The sequence below is a fragment of the Brachycentrus maculatus genome, unplaced genomic scaffold (assembly GCF_059751285.1).
Source record: "Brachycentrus maculatus isolate JH-2025_06_01 unplaced genomic scaffold, ASM5975128v1 h1tg000186l, whole genome shotgun sequence".
Lineage (NCBI taxonomy): Eukaryota > Metazoa > Arthropoda > Insecta > Trichoptera > Brachycentridae > Brachycentrus > Brachycentrus maculatus.
The window spans coordinates 1,406,147-1,431,267 of NW_028280937.1; the positions used below are offsets into that span (position 1 = coordinate 1,406,147).

At 34.8% G+C, this 25,121-nt stretch overlaps 1 protein-coding gene across 4 annotated transcripts in view; it reads left to right on the top strand.

The window, feature by feature from the left end:
- The window catches only part of jar (Myosin heavy chain 95F jaguar), a 56,156-nt gene that overhangs the window by 14,908 nt on the left and 16,127 nt on the right, over positions 1–25,121 (top strand). For all 4 annotated transcript variants that reach the window (XM_088262686.1, XM_088262687.1, XM_088262688.1 and 1 more), the window contains exons 2-4: positions 22,022–22,238; positions 24,077–24,150; positions 24,670–24,799. In XM_088262686.1, coding sequence (XP_088118812.1) covers positions 22,058–22,238; positions 24,077–24,150; positions 24,670–24,799 — 385 coding nt within the window. In that variant the 5' untranslated portion in view covers positions 22,022–22,057. The remainder of the gene's footprint in view (positions 1–22,021; positions 22,239–24,076; positions 24,151–24,669; positions 24,800–25,121) is intronic.

Genomic DNA, 25,121 nt, shown 5'->3' on the forward strand with positions numbered 1-25,121 from the left:
TGTATAAAATGAGCTAATCCATCCACGATTCTTCGAGTCCTTTGACATAACTAGACTAAGGTTGGGATAGACTACAGTGAAAACATAACTAGCTAGTGAAACCATAACGTATTAATACGTAGATAACTTGAAATTCGGTAAAATTCTTTCTTGCGGTATCATTTACTTTCTGACAATACTGGTAAACAACCGTTCGGTTCTTCAATCTTAGAAAGAAGTTAGAACATTAGAAATAAAAGTCCAGAATTAATGTAAACGTTGTCTTTGTTACTATACGTAGATAACGAGTTAATTTCTTTATGGAATCGACGCTTAAGGACATGATAGGTTGAAGACGTACCTACTATTCGGCTGTCCAAACTCAAAACACAGTGAGGGACATTTTTTTATAGTACGTTTTTTTTTGCATTTTTGGACTAAGTAGATTCTACTTAGTCCAAAAATGCAAAAAAAAACGTACTACAAAAAAATGTCCCTTACTGTGTTTTAAGTTTGGAGAGCCGTATTAGTGTATAGCGACTGTCTTCAGTGAGAATGTGTGTGACTGGATTGGGGAGTTCGGAGCTGTTCCAGTCATCGCAGGACGAGGAGACTGAAGCCGCACTGATCAGACTAAGTACATGGATGTCATTACCTTTATTGGTAAATCTAATTAAAGCCCATGTTGAATATGAAAATAGTTAAAAAATATTATGTTAGACAATATTCCTATAACTAAGCTGCGGTGGAGACTGGAGATTACGTGAAGGTCGAGTCCGGTCGGTTTGATTTATAATATTGTGGTTTTACTTCCTTCGTCTCCGCTGAAGATGGCACACCTCCGCACGTCACAAGGTCACTGCCCCCAGGCTGCCGGACTACCGGACTACCGGACTACCGGGCAGCACCGCTATACTCGACTGTACCGCAAATCCCGCTCATCTGCCGGTCGCATTAGCGCCTTGCAGCAGCCGTGCACTGGGTATTGAGCACGCGTACCCCCACGAATCGGGGCAGTCAGTTTATAGGCTGCGGTGTCTTCGTAATTTAGCGTTATTTCTTAAATAGGGGCACTTCTTGAGCTAGATACATTGAAAGCTGTACCGCATTTCCATGTCTGATAAAGAAGCATCTAGGCTTCTCGACAGACCCTCTCTTGCAAAGCATTTTTTTAATGAACTAAGTTGCGAAATTTACAGAAAATGTGAAACAAAATTGTATCGCGATTTTACTGTGATTCACATGAGCTAAGTACACCAAAAAGTTTATAAATCAAAACTTAACTAACTAACTGACCATTACGCCGGTTCCCCGCAAGAGTAGAAAGAGAGAATAGAACACCACACTACTCTATGTTTGCAAACATTTTTCGCCTCTTCCACGTTCATGGGTGTCCTCATAACTTTATACATACCCGCCGATTATTTCGACTCTTGACCTGACCGCTTTCAAGTATTTGACATATTTATACATAAGGTATGTAAAACAGTAATACACACTCCATTTATCGAATTGTTTCAAGATACAAAGAAAATGTGTCAGACACAATATGCATGATGTCTTACGACATTGTTGTAATCGTTTTATTTCGCTATTAAGAAATGTTAATACCCTTAGGTCCAATAAGTCAACACAAGGACTCCTCACGCTATTTGCGACTCTGAAGCCATATTGTAGATATGTGACTTCGATAACCACTATTATGGCTCGTCTAGATCTCTGGCTCTAGCCACAATAAGTAGGTATCCGGAAAATAAGGCAAGAGCGGGTTTTTAGTACAGCACTTGTCGATCATCCCACACTAGTCGAGTTCCGCGAGATCTCCTTTCCAGGCGAACAATCAATAATAACAGTCCGCCGGACCGCAAACAGTCATCCTGTGTAACTAACAAAGAGTTGCAGAGACTTTCTGGCCTTATACTCGTACCACATTAAAAAGTCTTATCTCAACATATTAAACAGATGGGGGAACGGATATCGTTAGAAATATAGATAAAGATCGCGAATCGCTATGAAGATATGAATATAAATGATACCATTAAATAAATAAGTGATGTAATCATTATTAATAACGGTTAAATTATCTGAAATGTAATATTTCAATGTAATTAAGTGAATTGCCAACAGAATATATAATGAAATAATGGTTTATAGAAGTTTTTGCTTTGTTATTGTATGGTGAATGAATTAGGTACATTTTAAGCTTTGATTAGCAAAATAATAATAATATGGTCAATGCTGTAATAAAAATTGACACGTCCAACGACGATAATCGGAATGCAGACAATACTTTAAAATATCTAAAAAATAGTTAGATATTTGAAATTTGGTACAATATCTAAATAAAATTTGGAACAAAAATGGTGATAAAGAATTCTTATTTTGTGAATAATATTCATTTATAGGTACGCGATGTATACATATTTTTAAGAAATACTATGTCGTTATAGTATCTAGCCTTTGCCTGCTTATTGACCAAATAAGCCGGGATTCACTTAGTTACTGCGGCTTCGTGTCTTTTAATAGAAACGTAGGAAAACTGATAATTCAGCAGTAAAGTTCGTGAAATGTTTCTTTTTCAGCGTTTCTTTCAACTTAATTTACTAAAGCCAGTTTGCGTGACTACAAACATAAATTTAGGAAGATTGGCGGCTCGTTGAATTTACTGAATTTGGCCTGTTTCGAATCGTATAAAGTATTGTTTTCCATATAAACTTTTTACACTGGTAGATTTAGTAGTAGTGTGAGTACTATCCCGCACGTAGCATAATGGAAACAGTAAATGCGCGGTAGATACTAAGGATGGTAGCGAGTAATGCAACGTGGATGCAACATGTCAAATGAAGTACCGTTTTTCGTACTTTCTGTATTCTTTCCACTGCATAATTCCATCTCTTTTAATCCAACAGCGCTTCATTTAAATTTTGTAACTGTATATTGATGAACAAGGATAGGTATCACATTATAAAAAGGATGGAGACATCTCTTCGATTTTTATGTACTCACTTGTCCTCGGTTTATCTCTTTCTGACTGCGTTTGTTTACATTGAAGAAATAACGAACTTTCCTCTAGCAGACGTTATTTCTACTTAAATAAATAAAATGGTTTGGAGAAAAAGTATGCTAATGTGTTTTCTTGGTAAATCCTACCACTTTGAACTTGACTTTACATTAGAAGTATCTATTGGGGTAATGTTCTAATTTCTTAGCCGCAGCTAAAAACGCCAGACGCTCCCATTTATGGGTGAATTGCGTGATGTGTTCAATGAATTACCGTAACTTGTTCGATGAGGTATATGTACAACGTGAAAATACCTAAAATAAATACAAAAATACCAACACCCATCGCCCAGTGTGACTATAATGCTCCAATACCGATTATGCAGCATTTCTCTGCATGTTTAATTTTCGGGCCAACTTTGCCTTTCATACAGCACGCCGCATCTGAGGACTTATCGCCCACTCCTTTCAAGAACATCATAAATCAAAAAAACTTGTTTTTTCAGGAGAATGTTTTCAAAGTTTAAAAATATAATACAATGTATTCAAAATAAATATCAAACCACTTATTAAACTTTTTACTGTGCAACAGATCTTTTTAGGTAAAACCTGAAGGTTTTTTTCTCCATTTGAAAAATATTTAGTATATTTAAAATAATTATTAAACAATACATTTTATTAAAAAAGCAAAAACAACACTTTCTGCCCTGTAGCGGGTAAATATTAAGTTAAAAATATGCCGCTTTTGCTGGGATATAGTATATTTTCTGGGCATTCCGAAAACATGCACAACTGAAAATTGACGATTTTTGATATATGACGTTCTTGAAAGGAGTGAGCGTCGCCCTGGCGGAGTCCACGTCCAAACTTTGAGAAACCTTCCGAATGAGCTCTCTCTAATCTGGTAGCTTTGGCATCTTTGTGCTGGAAAAAAATGAAGGATAATGACTTCTGTAGTGGCTTGAATTGAATCATTGAATTATCGAACCAGTTCAGCGAGTTCAACAACAAATTACTCTAATTTATTGAATAAATCGCGTTTCATTCGATATGGGGATGCCCGGCGTATTCAGTGAAACTGATTATAGCTAGAGATTTAAATGTAATTTTGTGTTCTTTACATCTCAAGAAAAAATTCAGTACGTAAATATATTATATATAATATATATAAAACCCTTATCCGCACCCCAATGGTGCATAGGGCACTGCGTCATTTAAATGCAGTGTTATCTTGATCGTTTACACATGAAGGAAAGGTGATCAGCCCCCCGCTTCAGGTACCAGTCCAGGGTAATATTAAATAAATATGACAGTGAAAAAATCACTTATATTTATTTTACCCCCCTTGGGAATCGAACCCGGGACCTCCAGAACGGTAGCCGAGCGTGCTGACCATTACACTACGAAGGCGGACACTATTTTATTTTAGGCGGATTATACTACAAATTATATTGTGAATACTCAAATGTTGTGCATTTGCGCGTACTCGTATAATATGAACTGTTTTATTTTATAATTTCATTCAAGTATTCGGTTGTTATACATATTTAGTATTTGTCAGTTATTATTCATAATGATATTGCGATCTGAGAAGCGTGGGCAGTTTTAATTATTTTTGCCTTTAAAGAGACCTGTCAATTATAATGATTTAAATACCGTCTTGTTAGTATCTAAGTAATAATTTATAATATTAAAAAATATATATATATTTAAAAAAAAAGTGGTATATTTACAAATCCTGTTTAAACTGAGTTTGTAAAGAAAAGTCCAGGCAACAAAAATATCTTGTCTATACAAACCCACCTCCTGTATTGTTCCCTTGTCCGTTTAGAATAATATTATTATATGAATATCGAAAGTTTCAATGACAGTAAGTTGTAATTAGCAAATTTGTATGAATTTCTCTCTATGTTTTCGTTTGTTCAAAAGGCGTCAGTTTGATAGTTGGTTTTGTTAGTAGCACGAATAATTGGTGCTTATTTAATGTTTTTATTTCGATTCCTGATCAATTTAAGATGTAAATGTATCATTTTGCTCGCTGAAAATGTCAAAAACGCGTGATATGCCAAAACTGAGAAAATTGATGATCGAAACGGATGACGATAAGATTACGTTTTTCACTGTTTTTCATTATTAAAATACTTGTTCAAGTTTTTTGTTGCTAGTAGTACGACGTTACCGACGCTGAAAGCGAAAATGTTTGCAACGTGATTTTACTATTTGATTTACTATCAAATCTTCATAAAAAAGAGGTCTTCTACTTTTTATATTAGCTGCGGTTGTTATTTTCATATTGGCCGTAGAAAAAATAATGTTTTGGATAATTTGCATGTTGTGGATAGTTCAGAAAAGAAACCCGTGTAATTCTGCGGCCAGCGCCGCAGGGATTTTCTTATTTCTTTAATAGAATTGTAGGAAACGTGTTGGAGAGTGGAAGCGTTTCGGTAATTACTTACGGAATTAGAAGAGAACAGAGCGTCTCGATAGTCCATCACGTGCAATGAGATCTAATTTACGGTTAGTTGGCGAGGCGATTTCACTGGATGCTGCGGACTGCGGATCGAGAGTGTTCTGTGTACACTACACTATTCTGTTCGCCTGGTACGAGTACTGTTGCGGTTGATGTTTTCACTTACCGTTTAGTGAACCGGTGACCGAGATTCGAGACCCTTCGGTACATAAACATTACAAATAGAATATTCGTGCTAATCCGAACACTCGGTCCAAATTATGTTTTCAAATTATCAGATTACAAAGAGATTTAGTGCTTACAACAATAACGATATTTTAGTTTCATATTTTTGACTTTTTTTATTTCGTTTTAAGTATATATTTTTTTCTTCTCTTGATTGAGTGCTCTCAAAGTCTATTTGTTTACTTCTTCTCCAGCTTATACCTCATTACTGAGGGTTGTTACCCTTATGGAAGCAATGACTCTTCTCCAGTTATCCCTCGATTTGTTTACATTTAATTCCAAAGGATGATGGCTGCAATCTGTCTGTGTGTTGGTCGTAGAGTCCATGGAGTTTAGTCAGCTGTAGCCGATGAAAACAAAGTTTTATAGTACTTACATCTGTTGCGAGAGATATTTAGCTATTTATACGTGTTCCTAACGCCATCATAGTTGACACAACAAATACGTATACGGGTGGTTGTGGCGTATACGCATATAGGGGCGGTAGCGCTCGAATACTTCGTAAACGAGATGCGACGATAGGTATACAACGATTATTTCTGTGGTATATCTGCTATCTCACAGAATAATTAAATCGGGAATAAAATTAAAGGGGATAATGACTATTTAAAATTCATTTGAATTCTGAAAAAAACCTATAATCTGAAAATATATGTGTCTAAAATTGTTTTAAAAATAAGCAATCAGAACAACAAATGAAACACTGTTGTGCAATAAACAAAATCCTTTTTTTAAGTACAAATACATTTCACGACAGTCGATTTTGCAGTAAATATTCTAGTATTCGTTGTGACATCCTTTCACAAATCGGTTTAATTACCAAAATGAGCGTAATAAACCTCTAGCAACTGCGTCACTGATTCAGCGGAACCAATGGTATTGTTCCATGAAATCCAGTTCCGTAAACACGAGTATTGATTCGTTTACCAGACCAATATTGCGCTCCATTGCCCACCCTGCCCGAACCATCATCGGAGGGCTTGTTAGACTCCTATCTGTTAATGTCAATGTCTCTTTGACCCCGACTCTACTTAAAATTAGCAGAGCAAGATGGTGTTTGTTTCCGGTCACAGCTGATTCTAAATTATTAAGAGGTGAAACCATGAAAAATTTGCTAAAACGTTTAATTTTGGCCAGGCAAGTTGATGATCAACTTATTTTGTACTTTCATTATACGTAGGATTTGGGAATGTATCAATAAGTCGTAAAGTTCTACGCAAATCGTCCCAATAATTGACGACTTGTTAGTTTAGAAATCTATAATACATATAACATGACCCGCTTTAATAGAACATGATCGATAATTATGGATATTATGATAAAAATGTAGAAGCAAGACACTTAAATGAGAATTTTCTCAATTACTTAGTACAAGATTGTTGGGTGATTATTTACAATGATCTACTGAATCTATTTACTGGAGTTAGCTATGTGTATACCCATTATCATTATCGTAAAATGCGTATGATTTTCATATAAGTATCTCGTATACTCTCTCCCGTAGCTTTTTATCGATACAAATACAGGTAATAGATCGTCTACAAAGTACTACTAGTAAGAGGCTAACTACTAAAAAGACTTTGGATAAGTATGGAGGATAGAACGCCATGCACTTCTATCTCAGTAAAGGGGCTCAACTTCCATACATTTGTTACCAATATTGTAGTCATATGCGCCTTTCGATTAAGCACACTACAGATGTTACTTAATTTGACCTTTTAATGTATTTGGTAATGCCAATCGTTTGTGGTCATCCTCGCTTTACTCACCATAATTGTACATGCCTAATTTATTACTTTGACCATTTTCTGTGCATTGATTTGCTCACTGTAGCAAAAGCATTTCGGGGACCCTATCTTTATATGATATATCCGAGTAAACCTGTCGCAGCCATCATTCTTCATATGTAAATTATGCCTTCGTTACCGTGCTAGAAATAAACTCATGTATAAGCATTCCACAGTCCCTTAAACCTTCCGCGGTTTTTGGAACTAGATGTGGGCGATCGAATTAAAAAACCTAATTAAATAACGACTTCTTTCAAAGAAACCGTTACCTTAATTCGCCTTTTTGATTCGGTAGTTTAAAGCTAACCACGCCAATTAGTGCACAAATATAATTGCGTATTTCTAGCTACTATGTATATAATAAATTTGACAAGTTGTCTTAAAAATTTAAGCTGGAAAGAAATATAAACTGAGGAAAAGTAGCGAATACCATTCTGAAACCGATAAAGTAACAGTAACCTTTAGTCACGTCTCTACCTCAAACCATTCTGGCTAAAAGTATTCTTCGTGATATCATAATCTAAATTTTTATATAAGTTGTCGAAGCAATGACTCTTCTCAAGTTATCTCCAACCACCGAGGTACCTGCTGTAGCTTGATCGGTCCATCGTGTGGGGATCTTCCTCTCCTTCTCTTCCCCTCCAAACTACCGATCACAACCAGTCCTTCCAGGCTATCCTCATTGCCACCCATTGTCGTGTACAGACATTGGCCAGAGTCAAGCCATCCAAGTTTAGCTAGTTTATGAATGAATAAAGGATGTAGTTTTAAAGTGTTGATATTGATGTTAGGTCCGTAATGTTCCCAGTTCGCGTCCGCTAGGCTTGAGAACAATCCAGTTATCGGACTCCTCCGTTACCCGCAGACCACGCAGAGTACCGGAATACTAGAGTACCAGAGTGCGAGGAGTAACAGGGCCCGAAGACCACTCTATCCGAGAGACCTAATGGCCTATCCCGTTACTCTACATCTCGGCCGTTACACGGAATGAGACACGATTATAAAATGACGTCATAATCCATCATTGCACTCGACATGCGCCTTGTAGATTTTTCTTTTACAATGTAACTATGATTCCGATACCCCAGCGGATTTTGAATTGAATGAAGATTAACTAAAATAAAATAAGTTAAACTCTTATAAAATACCACTTATTGAGTTTTGTTTCATTAAACACGACTAGTTTAAAAAATTACAATTGTTTTCATCGACAGGTGATTAGTTAAACATTATCGATGAAAACAACTATAGTTTTCGAAACTTGTCGTGTATAATAAGATACAACTGAATAAGTGGTATTAAACAAGTGTTTTTTTAATAATCAATATTTCATTTCACAAAGTTAATGCCGAATCAATAAATAATATCTATTTAACTTCTTCTTCCTCTTTATTTAGGACGATGTCCTGTCACTCTCCGATCCGCTCCTGGGAGGTGGAAGACCAGCTATCTCTCCATCGTTTAGTTGGTCTTCCTGGGGGTCTGCTACCTCTTACGCTGCTGTCCGCTGCTATCCTCACCACTCCATCCGAACTCGCTCTTCCCACGTGATTTCTCCAGAAACGTCTTCTTTCTCTTCAGAGTTTCTTACTCTGTCGCGAAGTGTTAGGCCTGCAATGGGTCGTAGAGTATTCATTTCGGTTGTTCTAAGAAGGCTTTTCGTTCTCGCGGTGTCGGCTCTTGTTTCTGTGCCGTATGTCATGATCGGCCTTACGCGGGTCTCATAAATTCTCACCTTACTCTCTTTCAGCATGTGTTTATATCTCCATACAACATTTTTAAAGCCTACATCAGTTTAGCTAAATTTTATAACTCAAATATATTTTCTAACTAACCAACTAGTTTGTCGACTGGTTCTAGTAGTAGTTAATAAAATTTGCTTTTATGTGTTTACTTTTTTGTGTGCATGTTTTCAATTATTTTTTGCACATTTACGATTATGCCATTTATTACTGTCGGTCTTTTGCCGGTGGCTACCGGTTATGTATATTTATAAACCATATAATGTATGCATATGAGTTTTTTAATGGTATTCAATTTTATACACATTATTTAGCATATGAACGAAAAAAATCTCGTGCTCTGTGTAGTCTATTATCCCCTTTCAAATATTGCAGTATTTTGACTTCCTACATCGTCGCATTTTCTGAATGAAATTATGGTGAATTAAATTTTTGTTGTGGTAAGACAATCTGAATATTTTTTTGACCGTGGTTCGTGTACGTTGGTGTATGTGTATTCTCTCTGCATTTACAAGTGCAGTTGTGGGTTTCAAATCTGGTTGGTATTCATTCTGGGCGTGGATTGACATAAACTTATGTAGATTTTACTCCAATTATATCCCTTTCTGAATGCGCTACAGTTATTATGACAAGATTATGACGTGTCAACTCTTGGGCGTATTAAATAAGATGTATTCGACCATTTCGGAAGACCTAATCAACATATTCATTATGTTATTTTCTCAACGTATTGAAAAATCAATTCCCCATGTACGTACAGTTTATACTATAGACATAGACAATTTACAAATGCATTATTCTTCTGTATATGTTTAAAAAATATATTTGATAGATGTTTTCAGCCTCGACTGAAAAATTGGGACAGATTAAATTGTCTCAAGACCCAGTATTCGAAAAGTCGCAACGTAATTTTCTCTAAATCCAGGTAACAATTTACACAATTTTTTTTTCTCAAAACACCGTTTTTGTATTTAAAAATAAGTTTTTTCTCGAAATAATTATATGGTTTTGAAAAGAATAAAATTATTTAAAGGTAAGTTGTTATTTTTTTCTCCATATATATATTCTAAAAAACAAAAAAATATTCAATAAGTATACATTCTTTTAAAAAATCGGGCGTGGAAAGACGTGTTACCTTTTCGGCGGTTGCCCGGTGAATGGGTTCTGTCTTTGCGAATCCCCTTAAGCCGACGGTCATTGCTTGAAATGTGTAGTCAATTTTATGCAGGATATACATAACCCTCCTTTCTCTCATCCAAACTTCCGAACGCCAGTCTCTCGATTTTCACTCCAAACATATTTGGTCTGTCTGTCGTCAGACGTTCGTACATGCCCATTCGTTTCCACTTCAGTCTAGCGATCCTTTCCTCTGTGTCACATGTTTTCATAGATATTACTAGATTAACGTTAGATTAGATTAACTACCATATAAAAAATCGGATGTTCCTTTATCTATTGGATTTAGTATGACACACACTAAGATTTTCTTTTATCAAGCTTATTTTTTGCATATCAACGCTTTATTTTTATTTTACTGCTGGTATGAAAAATCCATTACAGATAATTTTACTTTTTATTAATTACGTAGTCGTATCACCGAGTGAAGTGGATGGCAGCCTCGTATCTTTCCGATAAGGATCCGTCGAGAATTAGATTAAATTGGATAAACTTGTGTTTCGTCAATAATAATTGCTTAATTTATTAATCTATCAATTATCGTGAGTGTAAGCCGCTCAGGTATGTTGGATACTCGTACTTCATATCTTATTTATTTTTACTTTTTTCTTTCGTAATAAAAATCTTACGGGTTTGATTTCTAACTACCGAAAATAATCTTCTGCAGCACGAAATCTGCATGTTACTCGTATTTGACGTTCATAGGAGTTGCGTCTTTCATATGCGTACTTTTAAATAACTTAATATTCAACTCACTTACATGCTTTTTTGATCTGATCGATAATTGGCAGAAAAACACAACGCTATTATATCACTCGTCTTTTTTTAACGTATTTTTTTCGATTTTCAGCATCGTATCGCGTGTGTTACATTTTCAGAGAGTAAAACGATGTATTTACATCCAATATTAATATGGAATTAAAAAAATACAAATTAATTGTGCTATAGTAATAACAAAACGAATTTTCGAACTGACGTTTCTTGAGCAAACGAAAGAATGAAGAAAGAATATTAGTCAACTTAAGATACTGCGTCTACATTTATTTTAAGCACTTTGATGGTATTTTACTATATAAATGATAATTTTAACTTGATTTGGTGGAATACAGGGGGTGAAGATCGGAATAAACTATTTTTTTAATAATTTTTCGTTACTTAGTAAAATATTGACGGGATTTCTGAATTCGGTCAATACTGTGCTAATCGTGTTTCTTCTTCTTCTTTTTCCCTCTTTCTTCTTACATATCCCCATCCCCTGCTTTATATCACACATCCTTTTTGGACTTTCTTCTTTCGGTTATTTGCTCCCATGTGATTTGAGAAAAACTGATCAGGTGATCGGATTTTATCAATTGGTATTCTTTACCATTCCGATCTTAGATGTATTCAATATTTTTTTTTATATATTACCTCTAGCCATCTGTTTTTTTTTCTTTCAACAAAAGCTTTTGTGTTAAAACTGTTTTTTTGCCCTCAATATATTTCTTATCTGAACAATGTCGTCACGTGAATCGATTTATTGTTTCACTTCACGCTCGTATACTGAAATATTACACATTACCGTATCACCTTCACTACTCACTCGCGCTGTATGGCCATATACTCGTATTACGGTACTGAATTCTTATTTTTAACGTTTTAATCTTCCGTCTTCGTCTATAATAAATCGATTAACGAAATCGCCTGTTAAATTAATTGTAATTTTTTCAAGCGACAGATGAACGGTTCGCAGTACATTTTAAATAACTGTTATTGCTCCACAAAAATACCGTAATCTGAATAAAAAAAAAAGAATAATAGAAGAGGTCATAGAACTATCGGCGGATGGTTGTATGTCGAATCAAATAAAATCTAATCTCCTCAGTAACCTTTTTAAGCGGTAGCTAATCTCATTTTCAAGTACAGTGGAACCTCTCATAACGAGTAATTCGCATAACGAACAAAAAAAGTGACAAAGTTGCTCCTTTAACATGCGACATTTTGCATAACGAGGTACAGAGAAAGTGCAGGTCCCCTTTTCACGACATTTCACGACTTATTAGTCGGGACTTCCGCTCCAGTCAAAACAAAAAATGTTTCGCGTAACGATTAAAATTCTGGAACGAATCATGCGTGTTATGAGAGATTCTACTGTATTTCTATCTACTCTCATGACTCCTACAGCGGATGGGGGTCAACATTCATTTGAGCATTTTTCACTAGTATATATTTTTATTTTGTCGTAATAAAATTTGTTGATATTCTATTCCATTCTAAAAAATCGTTCTTAACACATTGTAGTCGGGCGCTTCGAACAATAGACTCTAGCCTATAGCGGACGTTTTTCGCGATTAGCTTAAAAATATATCGCTTTCTTAAAATTTCTTAAAATCATTTTCAAACACCGTGTGAAAAAATGATGCGAAATTCATTAATATCCTCCACCCTGAGTTCCTTCACTCACGTCATATGCATCCCATCACACATATTCTTCTCTTACCTTTATATTATTGCGATCGAGTTTTTTAAAAATTATTATTAATTAATTATAATTTAAAATACAAAATATGCCTTTAATATTCCAATGATTTTTATACAAAACTCATTTTGGGCATTACCACCGCTTCGATTCGATTAGGTGTCCAATAAAAAGAATATATACGTATACATATACACACACATCGCTCACTCCTTTCAACAACGTCATATACCAAAAAACTAGATTTTTCAGGAGATCGTTTTTAAAGTTTAAGAATATAATAAAATTTATAAAAAATAAATTTAGGGCCATTTAAGTCACTTTTGCTTGGCAAGAAAATAAACATCAATGCACTTAGTAATTTTTAACAAGTCAGTATATTTTGCTTCCAAGTTTTAAATACTTTGGGATTTTTTCAGGGCAATATTAAGCTTGTAAGATATCAAATAGTCAATGACCATGTTTTTGTAAAAAATGAAGTTTTTTATTATTTATTTTTTCAAACTCAGTAGAAAAATAATGGCGCAATACACCGCAAATGACAGCTTAATAATAAAATGTTTTTACAGTTTTATTATTAAGCTGTCATTTGCGGCGTATTACGCCATTGTTATTTGCACTTCACTTACAGTTTCATCTGATTTCCTTTATGATGCAAGCGGCTAACCAAGTTCACACGGAGATACACTATCCGGCGCGGAGGCTGCTCGAGCCACACTCACAATGCAACACGCGATGTCAGATAACAAGTACATATCTAGCCAAATAGTGGTATTGCTCGGAGGAAAAATAGGTATCTTTTTTTAACTTTCACTATCGGGAAATGATGTTGCTTTTTTACGTCTACCTGCGACACTTATTTTCATTTTTTAAGAAATTTTTCTTAATATTTTTTTACCTCATAATCCACACCCAAATGGTGCATAGGCCACTGCAACAACGCGTTGTTAACTCGATAAATAATTATGATATACGTATTATGTGAAAGCAAGGTAGCATAATTCCCGAATTTACATAGATTCTTAGATTATGGGGGTGAAGTCTATTTTATTGTATGTTGATGACGCAAGTGAAGGAGCTCAAAATAAAGAACATTACTACTATGTGGGAAAGGAAATGTAGTAAAGGAGCAATGTCTATGGCGCGCGGTATTTTTTTTTAAATGACATTTCCTGACTAGTGTGAAGTAGGTACTATTATAAAATGTCTCTCAGCAAAAATACTCTCCTAATTACATAAGGTCGAATATACGATAAATCGCAACTTTATTTTCTTTTAACCCATGTAACATTTGACGTAATTAAATTTTTTGCTTAAAATACCTTTTTTGTATTGAAAATATTAGTTTTTCTTGGAAATAAATACGTGTTTTTGTAAAAAAAAAAGTTATTGAAAGGTAAGGGGTAAGGTATCGTCTGAAATTGAATTCTGGAAATGCCCCCTTAATTTAAAAATTGCATTGAAAATTGTTAGTTTTTTTCCCAGTGATCCCGGTGAAAAATGTCAGATGGTACCGCTTGAATAAAAAAAGTTATTATTTTGGTTTCAAAATACCTCACGTTGAATTATCCAGAATGCTTAATATTGCTAATACTTTTACTTAATCTTTATTAGTATGCAGTTAAAGTAGTTATTTGCATAATGCCTTTTACGTTTCTCGATTAGCTCCAATTTGCTCCGGTACCTACTATTCTGTACAGTAACAGTAAATATAATGAAACACTTTATTCTTGCAACTTTTCTATTTGAAAGTCGGTGTTTTTGTGATTTCTGTGAAGCATTTCTCTAATTACTACAAGTTGGAACGACAGCAGCTGGCACGCGTAACACAGCTCATGAGATGTTTTAACAAAAATGACAGTTAACAATGTTTAGATGCTTTTTCATCCAGTCATTTTGCCGTAATGCCACTTATATATTATTAGTTTGGACCTACTGCAAAGCGCTACGTCAAAAACAGCATATTGAACGTTTCACGAGATGCTATAAACTATGAAGAACGAAAAGAAGCTGAATGAATTAAAAATAAATGTATCAAATTGATAACCTAATGGTGTATTTTCAAATATACAAAGTCAGTAGGCGACCGGCTGCCCGAGAAGCCACACATGTTGTCCTTACACATTTTTTTAGAATATGGTACTTATACTTATATTGAAATTTGGCGAATAAATAATTTTTATCAGTTTTTTAGCCCCTTACCTTTCAACTCTTCTTTTCAAAACCATATATTTATTTCGAAGAAAAACTTATTTTCAATACCAAAAATGTCAAATCGACGTGCCCTACGTAAAGTGCTCTAACTACATTTTTGTCAATTTTGAGATATTTGATGTATGTTATCAACTGACCGTTATCTACAAATATAAAATAAATTACGACTAGTTTTCAGGCGTATAAAACGCTATCTACATCGAATTTTCGAAATGAACTGAACTCCTAAAACGCTAACTACTTAATTTTGACAAAGCATAAAGTTTAAAAACGATTTAATACATTATTTTATCGTGTTTTGAATGTATAATACTAGTTTAGAATTTCAGATAAAACCGTTAATTAATAAAAAAAAATACGTTGAAAGAATCTTCTAAGCTCTCTCCTGTAAAGTAACAGATTTGCAGTTAAAGTACTTTACGTAGGGGCCGTCGAAATTATAAATAGTTTACTTTTTAAAGCAGTCACTTTGCATTTATTTGAACGTTTAATCACATTTTCATTTGGTGGCATTTTAAAGATAAATGTATTCATATATATTTTTAAATGGAAATTAAAATACAAAACCGCAATACTTAATTAATCGGCTTAAAACATAAATTATAATATTTATTTTTAACGCATTCTTGAAAATGCCATGAGACTCGTTTTATACGAGACATTTTGGCGATATTTACGCTGGTTTATACCTCTTATACCTCATTCTAAAATGTTATCTAAAGGTCATTATTTACTTTGTATTCATAAACAACAATTTGCAGGTCGACTTTCTCAGCAAATTTATAGGTACGTTGATTTTCAGAACAATACAATTTCTGGGTGTAATTTTCATGGCTACAGCAAATGAATCATTGAAATATCGGCATAAAACACTGTCAAAACCTTATAAAAATCTTCTTTTAAAATATTGATTAAATTAAATGTTTCTTGATAATTTTATTCTGCAGGTACTTTGTGGTAAATTTATCCATTTTTCATCTTAATTATTCTTGGTAAATATAACTCTTTCTTAAAATCTAACGTGACACGTGTTTCGACGCAGTCACCATCATTATCGAACACCGTATTACGGTGATGCTGAATGCATCGAAACACGTGTAACAATAGAATCTATTGAACAGATTATAAAAATAAAATTACCAAGTAATTTTTTATTGAAAAACAAATAAGCAAAATATAAATTTATTATTTATAATAAAAAGTTATAATTTTTTTCTCTCTTTTTATTGTAATAAAAGAAACCTGCACAATACAATTTTTAAACCTTTTTTGTAACATTGCGCTCATAGCTAAATTGGGTTGCGAACCGGTCTAACACATTAAAAAAATATATCGTAAATTAACCTGTATTTATATTAGTTATGAACTATTTGTCACTCGTTCGATAATCTCGTTAAATCAACTACTTATGTGGATTTAAAACAATAAGTTTACGCAATCAAAGAACCGTTTTTGCTTATTCTTTCTTCTTTCTTTAATCCCTGTCCGCATGATACGGTGCATAGTGTGCCTCGTTGGATCGATGCAGATATATAACTTGAACATTAATTATGCGAAGGTTAGGTAGTTTTTGCAAAGAAATAGCAAGGGTTTATGAAAACAAAATCACAGAATGAAGGGAAAAAATGTAGTTATGACTCGATGTCACGGAGTGTCATAATTTTGTTTAACACGTTAAACGCCAATACTAAAATTCGTCAATTTTGAAATCCACAAAAAAATCTTTTCGGTAATTTACGTTTTTTAATAATATAATTAATGTATTTTGTTTATTTCGTTTTTTGATTTGACGATGGGTTCCATAGTTAAAGCATTTTCAATATAGCTCTTGATTGAGACACTGGTGCCCCCCATGGCGTTTAACGTGTTAAGTTGGCTTTTATTGGAATAAAGAAAATACAGCAATAATGTATACGATAATATTATAGCTGATTATATGTTTACCTTACCTAGTCTTTGCAATTTCTAATAAAGTTGTAATACACGCACATATTTATTATGTCGACATATTTATACCGTATCTTCTGTATACTTATCTCATATTATTATTATGTACTTAACAATAATTTTTATATTATTTCCTCAGAAATTGTAGAAAGCGTATCGCATAATATAATTTCATACGTCTTTTGCTTTTAAGACGCATTCTGAATGGTTCGTTGGACGCCTGTCACTGTGCCTACTCAAATACCGGAATAACAGATTATAATCTCCGAGTTGAACGTAATATTACCTAGGCGGTATTTTAAATCGCTCGATTTTAGTAAAACCGACATTCCCCCGTTAGAAAATGTCCCTGAAAAACCTATTGTTAAGGGAATTAGTTTATTCTAGTAAATAAATACCGTGTCATAATGCTCGCATTTACCGTATCATGGCTAATAAACGTGAAAACAGATCCTATACACCCTTTGAGGTGGGTAAGATCCGATCGAGCAAACAAAGTCACATCCTTGGAGGACCACTACTGGACTCCGAGAAGGTAAAGCTTTTACCACCAAGACAGGTCGTCAGCCACATGACTCATGTAGGTCTTGAGAGTGAGCTGTAATACAGAGGGAGGTCACAATAGACCTAATATGGTCGCAGTGACAAAAGGGATGCAAGATCCCTTGGCCACAAAAAAAAGATCCGATCATTCAGAAGATCCGCTTCTGTGGATTTGTTTCACTCTGTGAATCTGAAGTGATCTGGTCTTAATGACCGCATTTTAAATGTTTACCATCGGTTAAGGGCAAAATATTCGATATAAAGGATCAGCGTTCATGAACGAGATCCATTCAAAATTAAGAACCGATTACTCGATCAGTGTACCTAAACAGAGCAAGAATTGACCGTTCACGAATAACCCTTGGTCTAACGTAGCCGGCAAACGCGCGTTTCCAGCCGGCATTTTCTTCTTTCCGAAGCCCGACTGCAAGAATCCCATACAAAAACGACCGTATGCTTGATACATTGTTGTTGTAAAGCTAACATATACTGAGGAAAGTATAGAAGTGAAACCGCTTTCGCGGTGAGCTTTCTTCTCGCGAATTGCAATATAACAACCAAGTTGCATATCGGAACAACTTTTCTAATAGTTAAATGATCTTTATATAAAGAAATATGTATTTGTTTTTTTTGCAGAAAAAATCATGTAATGGATTATAAGATGCGCTGTTTTTATGTACTTTACGCTCAACCATATTATGAAAAATCGTTAATAAAATACATACGTATGCCTTGTTAGATTTTGAAATAAATATTGCTACTTACAGCTGACTTTATTGGGAGACATTACGATAAAAAAACATTAAAAAAATGCATAAATTCGTACTATTCCTTCAAGTATTCTTAATATCCTCAATATGCTTTACGTTGGTAACACAGATATCGAACAAGGTGATTCAATCCCTGAAAATCAAATTTAAATCTCGTGGATTCTAAATTACAATCAAGGTAAAAAAAATCCACGTTTATAAAGGTATTTTTAAAATTTATGATGGGTGAACCTAATATTTGCCATTACAATAAAAATACTATTATATGGCCGAGGTGTGTCTGTGTGATGATTCCATTAGACAATTTTTTCTTACGTATATGGTAGTACTTATATTTTGCATATTTTTAAGAGTTTTTGACTGCAGTGTAGTTGTTTAGTCGCCTGTTTTCGGAGCGTGTCCGTCACACCTCGATTACTGTTCGCTGGACCACTCGACCACTCGACCACTAGACACCTTGCCTACTGGACACCATACTCCACGAGGAAGAAAATAATTTGAAATCGATCGCTCATATTATTATTTGTTTTAACGCATTTACTGGCTTTAAAGACCTAAAAGCTTTCGACAGTCCTGACAAAACTCCACACATCTTCGCGGTATTTTTCATCTGCCTACATTGCTCTTTTCATTTTGAATTTTCTTAGTATTTTCGAAATTAGTCGTGCGTTCTCGTGGTTTCTATACGTACTTAGTTCATTCTGTATTCTGTCCATACATCTCCCGTTGTGACGCGCCCACCTGTACGTAGCGACGTTGTGCAGTACTTTAAAATACTCATATGTACACTAGACCAGGGGTATCCAAACTTCCAGCCTTGGGGCAGTAAGTTTCAAGGGCCAAAACTGTTTTGGTTTTCCCGCCATTATCTATAATTTCTAGACTTCTTATTTCTTCTTCTAACCCTTATCCGCACCAAATGGTGCATAAGGCACTGCATCGTATTGACGCAGTGTTGTATTGATTATTGCTTACATGAAGGCGAGGTGATAACTCCTGCGCTCCAGGGTATTATTAAATAAATATTAGAGTGTAAAATCGACAAAATTTATTTTCACCCCCCCCTCCCCTGGGAAACGAACCCGGAACCTCCAGCACGGTAGCTAGACACGCTAACCGTTACACCACTACTCGCCGAGTAGGTACGCGCCCTGACTGAACATACGCTTGCTAAATTCGTTAGTTTAGTTACTTCACATTGTGTTGAATATTCAAAATGAAACACTTGTATTATACCACTAATTGAGTTATGTTTCACACGACCAGTTTCGAAAACTACAGATGTTATCATCGTACTTCGATGTGATCACCTGTCATCTACATGTGTCGGGTTGTGGTCCCGCGGTTAGTGTCGCGAACTCTCAAGTCAGAGTTCCTCGGTTCGAACCCACTCTATCACAATTTGATAGCTAAAAATGAGCCGCTTAGGCTCACAGAATTAGTATGAAATTGAAATATTTGTGTAAATAATAAAAACACAAATATTTATCTTTTCTTAAAGCCAAATCAATAAATAATACTATTTCGTTGTTAAAATGTTTATATGTTATATTTTAATACATTCATAATGTTAGTTGCATTCATTTTAATTATTTGTTAATTATTATTCTTAAGTTGATTTTTTATGAAAAGCTTTACCTGGCAAGTAAATAAAACCGAGTTACGATCATTCTACGCATTTTACACAACTTATCACAACCAAAATAACCCATTGGCTCTCGCGGGCCGGATTGAAGACACTGGCGGGCCGGATTTGGCTCGCGGACCGTAGTTTAGAGACCCCTGTACTAGAACATTGTAGTGATTTCTTATTGTATGGCTTGAAGTCTTTGAACTTTCCAGAAGCCGTACAAATATCATTGACTATTCAATAATTGTAACCTTTGTATGTCCATTTACGTAGCATAACTATTATTGTTTTTTTTTTTAAATTTAACACCTGTAATAAACAACTTAATTAGTTTTATTTTTATTATACACGACTAGTTTCGAAAACTTACACATGTTTTCATCTATAGGTGAAAATTAAGTTTTATCTTTTAATCGATAGTGGAACCTCTCATAACCAGTTTAATTTGTTCCAGTATCTTACTTGTTAAGCGAAACATTTTTCCCATACAAATCAATGTAAAATACGATAATGCGTTCTAGGCCGAAAGAATTTTTTTTTTACGTTATGTATTTTTTTAACGTTTATTCAAATAAAATTACTTTTTAATTATTAAGGGGTGTAAAAACTTGGAATGTAATATAGATTTAGAAAAAAAACCTTAATGAAAATATGAATTGATGACAAATAATTAATCCCTTTTAACTAGAAAACTGTTTTAAACTATTTTTTTGTTCGTTATGTGAATAACTCGTTATGAGAGGTTCCACTGGATAAAGTAAATAGAACAGATTTGCATTCAAATGATATCTTGCACGATATTGGAAACGTAACTTTTTGGTGAGGACCTCCACATTTGATGATAGGTACTATTGAAAGCTGTCCCACCGCATTCTCAGATCTGATACAGAAGCATCTAGGGTTCCTGACAGACCTTCTCTTGCAAAGCAATTTTTAAAAAAAAACCATATTGCGAAATTTATTGAAAATATAAAACAAAATTGTATCCCAATTTTACTGTGAATTTACATTTAAAAGCTTTCAATATCCCTGTCACTGCCAATCTAAATAAATACAAGTTTGTAAATCCACCACCAAATTTTCTAGAAGTACCCCTGTGTAGGCAGTGAAAGAGATTAGTATTTAGTTAGTTCAGTTAGTCAGCTAGAGACAACACAGATGCCTCCATAACCTCGACCAGCACAGCAGACAGACACGGAACAGTGCAATAAAGACATTTGCAGAAAATGGTCAGTCATCGCATTTCCCACTCAACCATTACTCATTCTTAGGTTTAGTAAGTAAGCTTAAGGGAAGAGCGAGTTCGGATCGAGTGGTGGGGATAGCAGCGGACAGCAGCGTGAGAGGTAGCAGACCACCTAAACGATGGAGAGATAGCGGGTCTTCCACCTCCCAGGAGCGGATCGAAGAGTGGCAGGACATAGTCCTAAATAAAGAGGAAGAAGAAGAAGTTAAACAGATATTATTTATTGATTCGGCATTAACTTTGTGAAATGAAATGTAGATTATTAAAAAAAAAACACTTGTAAAATATCACTTAATGAGTTGTATTTCATTATACATGACAAGTTTCGAAAACTATAGTTGTTTTCATAGACAATGTTTAACTAATCACCTGTCGATGAAAACAATTGAAGTTTTCGAAACTAGTCTTGTGTAATGAAATAAAACTCAGTAAGTGGTTTGTTGGCTAACATATCCAAAATAAAACACGGATTTTGTTGGACTGAATTCTACATTTATTTTTGTATATTTTAATACGTGACGCGTTTCGTCTTCTTAGGACATTATCAAACACATGAGTGTTTGATAATGTCCTAAGAAGACGAAATGCGTCACATTTTAAAATATACATAAATAAATGTAGAATTCAATCCAACAAAAACCGTGTTTTATTTTGGATATATTACCCAACAATTCAATATGGAATGCTACCAATTGTCTGCAGTTACAATAAATCAATAAGTGGTATTTCATAAGAGTTTCCACCTCCCAGGAGCGGTCCGGAGAATGACAGGACATAAGTACAGTAATAAAGAAGTAAGTGTACTGATGGATTTTGGTGGATGTGTGTCGGCAGGTGACCAGGCTACCAGGGTAGCAGACCAGCAGGAGGATGGAGCAGCAGGTGGTGTGGGCGCGCGACGCGGGCGAGTGCTTCGTGCTGGGCCGCATCCGGGAGCTGCTGGGCGAGGGCGTGGAGCTGCTGCCGCTGGACCGGCGGCTGGGCGCGCGCACCGTGTCGCTCGAGGACGTCTTCCCGGCCGGCGAGCCCGAGCGGGAGGTGGACGACAACTGTGAGTTAACGGGGGGAAACCTGGAAACTTATACCTAGTCTTGTGAAAATTCCATCATCAATTGGTTCCAGATGTGAGACGGCAATTTAACTATCAACTTTAAGAAAGACACTATTTATCATGTTGAATATGTTTATCATGTTAAATTCACTTTTAATCAAGCTGTATATGGGTGGCCATGTTGAACTACAATGTCTTCAATTTTATTAAATTTAAGTTTTATGCTGACATTCCTTGGTGGAGTTTTGTCCGCCACCGTAACGCAACGCAGCACGCTCGGCTACCGTTCTGGAGGTCCCAGGTTCAATTCCCAGGAAGGGGTCAAATAAATAAAAGTGATTTTTTCGCACTAATATTTATTAAATAGTATCCTGGACTGGTACCTGAAGCGGAGGGCTGATCACCTTTCCTTCATGTGTTAACGATCAAGATAACACTGCGTTTATATTACGCAGTGCCCTATGCAACATCGGTGTGGATAAGGGTTAGAAATTTCTTGGTGTAAGTGAATTATTTCAGTTCCTTAGATCTCAAATTAGCATTGAAGGAACTTGTGAAGGAGAGATCAGACGTCGTATCGCCATCGCCAAAAGTGCCATGTCTAAGCTAGACAAAATCTGGAAAACCGGGGTGTGAGTAACAACACCAATATAAAGCTTGTGAGGAGTTTGATCCACTCCATTATTCTCTATGCTACTGAAATATGAACCATAAAAGCCGCAGAAAGGAGAAAAATTAACGCTTTCGACATGTGGTGTTGCGGGCGCATGCTCCGAATTCCATGGACAGTTAGACACACCGAGTCCATTTGTCAGGAGTTACACTTGGATGGCTTAACTCTGGCCAATATCTATACATAGCGCGTGAGGATAGTCTGGAACGACTGTGATTGGTAATCTAGAGGGGAAGAGAGGTAGAGGAAGATCTCCCATACGATGGATAGATCAAGTTAAGACAGCAGCAGGTGCCTCGGTGGTCGGAGCGCTACGTGCAGCGCAGTTAAGGGATAACTGGAGAAGAGTCATTGCTTCCACAAGGGTCAACCTCTCGGTATTGAGGACTAAGACGGAGAAGAGAAAAACAGCTATGTTTATAGTTTTTTCCACTTTTATTTTACTTGACCAGTGACCGTGATTACTGACATTGTTAAACTGGTAAAAAATTACAAAACCTGTCAGTATTTAAATAAAATAAAAGTGAAAAAAAATACTACACAGTTGTTGTTTTTATATATCGCTCACTCTTTTCAAGAACGTCATAAATAAAAAATCGTCAATTTTCAGTTGTGCATGTTTTCGGAATGCCCGTAAAATGTACTATATCCCAGTGAAAGGCATATTTTAAACTTAATATTTACCCGCTACAGAGCAGAAAGTGTTGTTTCTGCATTTTGAAGAAAATGTATTGTTTGATTGTTTTTTTTTAAATATACTAAATATTTTTCAAATGTAGAAAAAACCTTCAGGTTTTACCTAAAAAGATCTGTTGCTCAGTAAAAAGTTTAATTAGTGGCTTGATATTTATTTTTGATACATTGTATTATATTTTTAAACTTTAAAAACGTTCTCCTGAAAAATCAAGTTTTTTGATTTATGACGTTCTTGAAAGGAGTGAGCGATATGTTTTCCATTTTGACAAAAACGAATGACCTTAATTTATTTGCGTGCCGTCTTTAGTTAAAATGCTGACTTAAAGATTTCCAAATAACTTAATCAGCCAATGATGATTCTTTATTTTGTACCCAATGAAGCTTGGTATTTTGTGTGCTTGTAACAATAAGGGAAAGGACAATTAGTATCTTAAGCATTTACTTAATTAACGTTTCATTTCTTTTGCAGGTAATTTGATGTTCTTAAATGAAGCAACACTCCTAAATAACATTAAGATGCGATATAAGAAGGAAAAAATATATGTAAGTAAAAAAAAATAGTAACATGTAAATAGTATCCCCTTTCATAAGTAAGATAGGCGCACACGCATAGAATGCCGAACTGTAGTCTTATTTTTTCCAGGTCCTTGTGACAAATTTTAAATGATGTATGATAGTAACCGTTTGAAAACTATCTAAATAAAAATTTAACAGGTTTATTCAGTTTATTTCCAATTGCCGATTGGGCACATAAATTATATTCAATAAATTTCATAATTTTCAATAATAACTTAGCTACTTCTCTAACGAAAAAATATATAGGTCTCCTTGTTCATATTTACGTTGCAGCAGAGTATAATTTGTTTACAAGCTTCCTCACATCTTAGCAACTCCAATATTCACAATCTTTTGGTGAAATAGCTAGACTTTTGTTTATCCCAGTCGCAATTTCAATTAAAATAATAATAATAATAAATACAAAATGTCAATTTTATCATTTTCAACCATTGTCATTCGTTGTGTTTAAATTGATGCTTAAATAAATGTATTTTATATTTCCAGACATACGTAGCTAACATATTAGTAGCTGTCAATCCCTATAAGGATATAGCTAACCTTTACACTTCGGAAACTATTAAAAAATACCATGGACAATCTTTAGGGAAACTGCCACCGCATGTTTTTGCTATCGGTAAGTTGAAACATCATAACTTTGTTGGCCTTTTGTTAACCCTGAGGTCCGACTGTAAAGCTTTTGACAATCTTTTTTATGTGTTTGTTTTTTATTATTATCATTACTACTATTTCTCTTCCAAAAAGCATTCTTAAATAGTAGACCAGTGGTTCTCAAACTTATGTCATCTACTGCCCACTTTGAAAATCAAATCATTTTCAGCGCCCCCTAATTTTTTTTTTACTTTACCACATTTCGCAAACCACAATAATGTTCATCACTTTAATTCCAAATGACACTTTTTTACCAGTGGGAGAAATAAAAACTCAACTTTATAATA